At 43.1% G+C, this 9,038-nt stretch overlaps 1 protein-coding gene across 7 annotated transcripts in view; it reads right to left on the bottom strand.

Moving 5' to 3' along the window:
- Positions 1-400: 400 nt before the first annotated feature.
- Positions 401-9,038, bottom strand: part of TMCC1 (transmembrane and coiled-coil domain family 1) — a 422,180-nt gene continuing 413,542 nt past the window's right edge. For all 7 annotated transcript variants that reach the window (XM_069206307.1, XM_069206310.1, XM_069206313.1 and 4 more), the window contains 2 exons: positions 7,549-7,684; positions 401-3,129 (listed from right to left, as the gene is read on the bottom strand). In XM_069206307.1, the coding sequence (XP_069062408.1) occupies positions 2,815-3,129; positions 7,549-7,684 (451 nt within the window). In that variant the 3' untranslated portion in view covers positions 401-2,814. The remainder of the gene's footprint in view (positions 3,130-7,548; positions 7,685-9,038) is intronic.

The following is a 9,038-nucleotide window of genomic DNA, read 5'->3' as shown; positions in this document are numbered from 1 at the left end:
AATCTACCTTCCACAAACGATCAAAGACGTGCAGTTTTCCAGGGCGACTTAAAGGAATATTAAGCCTCCAATGTCACATACAGGTCTCAGAAAGTGTGCCAAAAATGGAAGACATGTCTAACGGCTGAGAGAGAGATTTTAAGACAGGTGATAAAATAAAAGATGGAAAAAGAAAAGCAACTTCTATGTGTTTGTAAAAGGCAATATCTACTCACTGCAAATAAGAAAATACAATGTCTCTACAAACACACAATCACTAGCCACACGGACACATTTGTCTGCCATGCCATATTTAGCTCAGAAATGGCATTCATTCATGAAAGTGACACTCGCTTACAGATTACATAAAACGTTGCCTATGTTAAAACCATTTCACTTGAAATGCAATAATGAATGTGTCTTCATTTAAAAACATTTCTTTATTTAGACAAAGAGAGGCCCTCCCATACGCCCCTCTCACATCATCTTAATTATATTAACAATAAAAAAGAATCCTATTGGAAAGCACGAGGAAGCACTGGGAGTCGGAGCATTGCGCTCTTCAAGTATGTTCGTACGGATCATCATCTTTAAATCTGTGAATATACATACTTATGTACAGATAGAAAAAGTGCGGCCAAGGGCTTTGCTGAGGGTAATGAACAACTTCAAAAGGTTCACTTCAAGAAATACTGCCAGCACATACGTGCAGATCGCTAGTGACATCAGAAAGACTTGACTTCTCGAGCAGCAAACAGAGCGGTTGAGGTCTCCCGCTTCGTTCTCGTGGACGGTGACTGAGTCTCCTGCTGAATGGCATTAAACAAGCTGGCACAGGCAATGCATCCAGGAAAGTGGCATCCCCGATACTGTGTGTCAGAAACAGGAGTGACCCCCAAAGGTTTTGTGTAGACAACGGCATCAATTCCCATTCCCTCCACACCATGCTATTGAAAATGTTACTGATACATTACTGATAAATGTACTGCTTTCTTCTAAATAGGTGCCCGCTTCATTTCATTACTTAAATTAAATCCACAGAAAATTATAAAATATATTTTGAGATCAACATGAGCGTTAAGTCATTATTTTATTAGACATAATTTCCTATCTGGAGAAAGCAACAGGAGGATTACAGAAAGACCCTTTTGGAGACATTTAGTGAGCAGACTTTTTACCAGGGAGGCCTTCAGCTTTATCCTCTAATATGCTTTACAATCCAAGAGCTCAATTTTCAAATTCACCAGAGTTTTCTGGATTTAGGCAAGAACTGTAAGATGTAGCAATGCAGCTCTAGGCTTCAATAGAGTAAAAGGGAGGAATCCAAAGGCTTTAATGTACATCTGCTCTACTCTCATCCAAGCAGTGTGGATGAAATGGAATAGGAGGAACATAAAGAATAACATGTTCCATAATGCCTACCAATGGGACTTAAAAGATAATTGAACTATTGTTTTTTTTTTTTTTTGGCAAACTGTAATCCACTTTGAGCTTCCCTGGAAATTCAGTTCTTCATTTACAACCACCAGGGAGCCAGATGCACAGAAGGAGCTGATTATTTGTGCACATGTACACAACTAAGAATAATTGTGGTGAGATTTTAGTCCACTTCGTTTCATTGTCAGGACAAACCGCATTTTTCTTTGACAAAGCCAGTTAGAAAATCAGAACATTTTCATTTACCGTCTATACTACAGTATTATTTGTCAAGAGATGGGAGTGTTAGCAATCTGTTTTGCTTTAGAGTTTATAAATAATGATATCTGAATTTGAACACAGTTAAAAATAGCTGCATTTCATATTGGTAATTCTATTTTTAAAAACATGGTCATCTCATATACTGGCAACAATATTGGAAGTGATACCTTTACCAAATATCTGCCACATGGACAATGGCCACATTCCAAAAACCAGATCAGCTAAAATGTTCTATGTTTACGACTATCGCTCACTTGGATCATACAGGAGATAAGGAAAAACTCCACAAAAACAGTAACATTTTCAGTAACATATGGAGTACAAGCTACAGCTCTACCCTTAAACTCCTGAAGAACATCTTCATGCCCAGCTTCACCATGCCAGCCAACAAACTACCCTTACGTCTTTTGATATCGGAAGGACATGAGCCTCTGCAATCGTAGAACCAAAGGAAAAGTGGACGAGACCTACAAATAGTCTTGAAATCTCAAGGATATTATTCATTTATTGACCAGTGATTCACTGCAACATTCTCTGTAAGTTGGCATGACATATCCGTACCCCTAAATGTGGTACCAAAAGACGGTTGCAAGAGTGAGATCCAAGCAGATTCCTGCAAAGGCAACACTCAAAAACCTATGAAGATATCCATCTGAACCTGGAATGTGGTTGGGGTTCACAGCAGAGCAGGAGGCCCAGCAGTAAGCTCTACTATTAGCCAAGGTCTGGCACCGGTCGTGGACAATAGTCGTGCTCACTATTATTTTAGGAGTTCAGGACAGTCATTAAAAGCCATCTTTTTCATTCACCCATTGGCGTGCTCCGAATTGATCGATACTTCTCTTTACTTCTTTTTTCTCTCTCAACAACCATCACATTTGGAGTCTCAGAGGATCGCTTTATCCAAGAAACATTCATGGAATCTTACCCCTGAAAAAAAAGTTTTTCTAAGAAAATCTATAAAACACTATTGCCATGTATCTTTCAAGGAGGACAAAAAAACCTTCTAAAATGTAAACAAATCCACTCGGGCTCCTTCATTTTGGAGGAGTTAAGTCATAGTGTTGGTGGCACAAGGTAGTGCAGTCGCCGTGCAAACAGGTGGGTGCTTATCTCCTTAGTCGCACACTTAACCCATCATCTAGGGGGCGCCAAAAAGCGTTCCAAGTAGTTGGCTGCGGCATCCCAGTGCTTCCAGAGAAAGGCAATGAACACCACCACAAACAGAGAACTGCAGGTCCGGTTCCGGGTCTTGACCAGAGGCACAACACAGTTGGCCACTGTGGAGACAAAGACAAGGAGCACGGCCATGACAGCGAGCAGGATGTTGATAAACTTTCCAAGCAAGTTTCTGGCAGTGGCATTCTCCAACCCCTCCAGCTGTACCACCTGCTGTTGCTGCTGCTGGAGCTCCATCTTTGAGATCCTGGTCTGACAGGCCTCGAGAGCTTCCTGTGGGACACCAAATGGAGACATGTTAAAAGCAACTCAGCATCACTCTCTAAATGACAAGAAAGGAATAACATTAGGAATTTAAGTTATGCCCATCACGGTCTGCTTTCCAGCATAAAGCTAAATAAAACCAGAGCCACTACATGTGTATGTCAGAGGGAGACCAAATTAAGGGCAGAGTTGATTCATTATTTGGCAAGAAAAGGCTAATTATGGTACATATAAAATTGAAGGAAATTATGCAATACATTCAAGGGTATATTTGACCTATTTTGACATTTCCTCACACTGGTAAAGTCGATATTCCAGTGCTTCAAAAATGCATGGGTTTAAGAAAGTAAAATACAGTCAGCAAATGCTATTCAAATTGAAATGTAATTCTATTTGTATAGCACTTATTACCCCTGACGTAATTCTCCATCACCTCACGCTATTGGTTGTTTGGTCTTCATTCTTTCTCATATGGAGTGCTTGCATCACAACGCATGAGGGACAATTCGACAATCCCAAAAGCACCACAAATCATCACAGACTAAATGCATTATTTCACAGAAGCATTGTATACAGAAAGAAATCTTTACGACTGCTGCTTCGAGATGTGTCTGTGATATAAAAATGAGTTTCTAAGTAACGAAGAACAAGTTACTTACCTTTGGTAATGCATTATCTGGTAGAGACTATCTAGGTGCAGATTCTTAACCTTAGAATTTCCAGGTATCAGCTTGGAATCCGGAACCTTTGGCTGAGCAATAGCCCTGCGCGCCATCGGTTTGGCATTGCTGGAGACGTCTATGGCATCACGGCCACCTATAAAAGCACCACCAGGTGCGCATACGTCACTTACTTTTTCACAAACTTCCACGCCAGAAGGGCAGATCCATGGAAGAAACTGACAAGTTTTGTCTGTGCCAAAACTAGGGCCCTGAAAGGGACAACCCTCAACCCTAGTAAGGGAGTCCGCAGAGTGGGGAGGCATGGGTGGGTATAAGGAATCTGCAGACAGTCTCTACTATATAATGTGTTACCAAAGGTAAGCAACTTGTTCATCTGATAGAGACCTCAAGCTGAAGATTCCTTATCTTAGAATAGATACCCAATAACCTCCTGGCAGTGGGCTGCGGACAAATTCACTTTAGACTAAAAAGTACGGCAGGACCGAATAGGCAAAATGCCCATCTCTACAGACCTGATTGTCCAGGCAGTATTGTTTGGCAAACATGTGCAGAGACGCCCATGTTGCTGCCTGGTAGATGTCCAGGACTGGTACAACTCATGCTAACACTGTGGTAGCAGCTTTGCCCCTGGTTGAATGGGCCCTCAATCCCACAGGAGGCTGTTTCTTGGCCAGAGTGTAGCAGAGCTTTATGCAGAGAACAACCCAGCACAAAATGGTTCACTTCTACACTGCCCAGCCTTTCTTGGCTCCCACGTACCTCACAAAGAGTTGGTCATCCACCCAGAACTCTTTTGTGCAGTCAAGGTAGAACAACAACCCTCTTTTTGGGTCCAGTCAGTGGAGTCGCTCCTCTTTCTTAGAGGGATGAGGGGAGCAAAGAAGGTGGACAGAGTGGTAGTCTGACCCAGGTGAAATTAGGTCACCACCTTAGGGAGGAAAGAGGCATGAGTGTGAAGCACTACCTTGTCCGGAAACATTGTGAGATAGGGAGACAAGATGACAAAGCCTGCATCTCACTCACCCATTGGACAGATGTTATTTCCACAAAGAACGCTGTCTTAATGGTGAAGAGCCGGAGGGGACAGTTGTGCAGTGTCTCGAAGGGAGCATACATAAGATAGATGAGAACTAGATTTAAGTCCCACTGAAGCATGACAATGAGCGAACGAGGAAACATATGTACAAGCCCTTTAAGAAACCTAGGCACAATAGGTGATTTGAACAAGGAAGGCTGATCAGGCAGCCATAGAAAAGCAGACAGAGCAAATAGATATCTCTTGAGTGTGTCCAATGCAGAACCCTGCTGTGGCCAGGGATAGAATAAAGAGAAGGATATCAGAGAGAGTGGCAGAAAGTGTATCAATAGATCCTTCTGTACAATCTACAAATCTCCTCCAACAGCAGGCGTATAACGTCTTGGTGGAGGGACGCCTGGCTACCAGAATGTCCTTACAGACTTCGGGAGGAAGGCTGAAGGCTGTCAACTGCCACCATTCAATCTCCATGCATAAAGGCACAGAGTTGAGAGGTTTGAATGCAAAACCCTCCACTGCTGCTGCGACAGAGGATCTTCCCAAAGGGGCAATCTGATCGGAGGATCGATGTTCATTTTCAGAAGCTCTGAATACCAGACTCTCTATGCCCAGTCCGGAGCCAAAAGAATTACTTGGGCCTGGTCGTTCATGATCTTCTTGAAAACTTTGGGCAGAAGTGGTATGGGCAGAAAGGCGTACATGAGACCTAAACTCCACTTGCGGCAAAAATTGTCACCGAGCGAGTGCCATCTTGGAAGCTCCAATGTGCAATACTGCCGACACTGCATGTTCTCTTCCTCTTCGGAGAACAGATTTCTAAAGTTTTGGTTTACTTTTCAAGGTATTTGGTATTTCAAAAGGCTGAATCTTCTTGTGGGGTGGTACTGCCCGCTCTCTTAAACAAACCAGTGACAAATTTCCTGATGGGGCATCACTTCACCCAAGTGCTTGTGCAAAAGTGAGGGTGCATGAAGACAGACAACCAATAAAAACAGAAGGAACAAATCCAACAGGAACGAAAATCTTTCTTTCTAAATAGAAAAGGTGAGGGTGTACTGGTGATAGAAAGGTTTTAGAAGACAACGTGCTGGGGCAATATCAGGCAAGGTTACTTAAGGGAACAACTTATGTCAGATATTTTACCTTCTCCAATTAAGCTTTCTGATTGCAAGGTTTTTAAGAGGGTAGGAGAAGGACAGGTCAGTCGTCAGAAAGCATATAGTGGGGAGGAAGCCTAAGTTTAAACCAGAGTATGTCCTGGTACTTTTCTCATTGATGCCTTCCAGAGGAAGGCTACTACAGAACTAAAAGGGGGGATTTGCATTTTGATAAAGAACTAAGGTGGAAGGGGTTAATTACAGAAGGAAACATGGATCCAACAAATCCTCTGGCCTACCAGGCCTTAACCTCTCTGAGGTTTACATTAGTATTATGAATGCATAGGCCTTAAAAGACAGCCCACCAAAACTAAGAAAGAAGTCTTACAGTATATACTGTGGCAGCAAGTACTGTCTAGTAGAGTCAGTGCAGAATCATATGTTTATGGGTCAGAAACAAAAAACAGAACAATGCCAGCTTGGCAAAGGTGTGGTGTGGCACTCTCCTGTTAGTAAAATTGGTGCAAAGGTACGGTGTGTGAATCCTGCCTGCCGAATATTTCTCAGGCAGGACTTGACTTGTGTTGATCCAATAAAAGCTCTCATCACTTCTACTAAAAAACAAAACAGTCTCCAACTGCTGCAGACACAAGGTCTCCTGAACGATTGTGCACACCACCACCATACAGTCTCAAGGATGGTTGATGTCTACCTAAATTTAAAGTTCTTCACTCCACAGACATCACTGGGGGTTGATGATTACTTGGGTTTGTTACAAACACACAACTGAACCACAAAAGCAAGACAAGTTCAAATTCAACTTCTACTAAACTTGCAATGGTAAGAGTCTCCCCTTAGACCCAAAGTAAATACTTGCTCAAGGCCAATCTCTTGAACCACGCATACGGTCATCATGTCAGCAGTCCTTTTGGAAAACTTTTTTTTTTTTTTACGGTAAGGCTGAATTTAAGGGGTGAGTAATGGTAAAAGGTGATGAGTAATCTTAGGGTTTAAGGTTCTGTAGTGGTGAAGGCTGGCAAGGGTATTTAGGGTTTATGGGTGGGTAGTGGTAAAAGGAGGTGACCATAATTTTAGGGGTGGATAGCAGTAAAGGAATTTGAGGGTGGATAGTGGTAAAAGGAGGTGACAGTAATTTTAGAGGTGGATAGCAGTAAAGGTAATTTGAGGGTTTAAGGGTGGGTAGTGGTAAAAGGTAATTCAACAATGTAAGTTTGTGAAGTGGTAAAGGAGGTAAAGAATTTTAGGGTTTAGGGGTGGCTAGTCGTGGAGGAAGGTTAGGAGTGTAAAAAAATAAATTTAAAAAAGAGGGGGTAAGTGAGCAACCCCCCACTCCCCCCCCCAAAAAAAATATATATAAAGTTTAAAAGTGGTAAACGAAGTAAGGCTGCATGGAAAAACCATGTGTGATATAAAGGCATGCGTTGTAGCATCATATAACCAACCTTTTTTCCAACAGAAGATTCTCACACACATTGAGAAAAATGAACACAGGGAGAACAAGACTTTCCTCCAGCAAAGTTATTATGTCTGTCGTGTTCCACTACAGGGAGTCTGTGCTAAATAAGTACATGTTATCTATTTATTTACGTACCTGTATGTCTCGGGCTCGCTCGTAGGACTGATATGCTATCTTCTCCTCCATGCTGGCCAACTCTTGCTTGAGGTTCAGAATCTCATTCTGGTGAAGTTCAGTCAAGTCATTCAGCTGCTCTTCCAGACGTTCACACCTGAAGAGTGAAAGCGGTCCGGTGAAATTAGACCTCTGGTAAAAAGGTATATAACCGGAAAAGGACATCGTCTGACGTTCTGTTGTCTCCACCCACAGCCCTGCGGTGGTTTGCGATTTCATGCCCCTTAACATGCTACCGCCCCAACTCTACCTGGCCTCCTATGCGCTACTGAAATTCTGCTCTCACCTCTCTCCCAAACCATGGTGCTTCTGCTCTATGTCCCTTCAGCAGGGTCTGTTCTTCTCCACCTCCACATCTAAGAGTGCTACTGTGCCACACCTTGTCAGCCACTGCTGCACCAACCATGTTCCATTAATGTGTGCTCTACAAAAACCTCTGTTATTAAGTTATCTAGAATAAACATTTGTACGACGGTGCAACAGGGTCTCCTCTTTCCTGAGCTGGGTCTTCTCTCTCTCTCTCTCTGGGTGAGACATCTTTCAACTGAACATCCAAAAACCACTTACTTTACTACCTTTAGGAATGAACAGAATAGGGTTTTCCCTTGTAGATTATATCTGCCTCTCCAGTAAATCCTTTTTTAAGAACTCCTTTTGAGCTCTATGCAACCGGTGCACAGGAGCTTAAGTGTGTCAAGTAGACTCATGATAAGTGGGCCTCACCTTTGTCTTCGACACTGTGCCCCAGGCACCTTCGGAAGCAGCACCGAGGCCGTGGCAGCTGTGCCAATCACAAGCCAGCGCCGCATGTTGGATACAACAGTCTGACATCAGCAGGGGCAGGCAAGGAGTGCTGAAGTGACTGAACCAGACCTGCTCATTTCCTGGGAGAGGTGATTCACGCTGAGATCAGAGTCCACCTCATATCACACCAATGAGATAAAAGAAGCCTGGTTCATAAACGAGGGGGGCTGGGTGACAGAAACGTGAGTGACACTTAGTTCTCAGCACATGGCCCACCTGGACCTCGTTCCCATGGCTCACATCCATGATTACACCAACAGTGTGCTCATTAGACTCAACTGCCCTCTGCAACGAATGCCAAAAACTCCATCTGGTAAGCAGGGTAAGGGATACAAAGTTCCAGATATGGAAAAAAACTACAGAATCTCTCAACTCCCTATTCAGCTAAATCTCAACTCCAACATCCAAAGAGCGGACGTTCTGAAAGTGCCACACTAGCCACAATCAAAATCGCACAATCAGTCAACACTTATGATCAAATCCCAGACCTCAGCATTATGCTGCACACACGAATAAGGTGTAAGTCAACAACGCTTGGCATAGTTTCTTGCCCGATCCATAGGGCCAAGTCGCAGACTAGCTCTATTGACTGCCTACAATCACAATAATTCCATCAGCTCACAAATTTGCTATCATGGCCACCCACT

The sequence above is a fragment of the Pleurodeles waltl genome, chromosome 9 (genome assembly GCF_031143425.1).
Source record: "Pleurodeles waltl isolate 20211129_DDA chromosome 9, aPleWal1.hap1.20221129, whole genome shotgun sequence".
Lineage (NCBI taxonomy): Eukaryota > Metazoa > Chordata > Amphibia > Caudata > Salamandridae > Pleurodeles > Pleurodeles waltl.
Note: the sequence above shows the minus strand (reverse complement) of the source record. Positions and strands in the feature narration are given on the sequence as shown.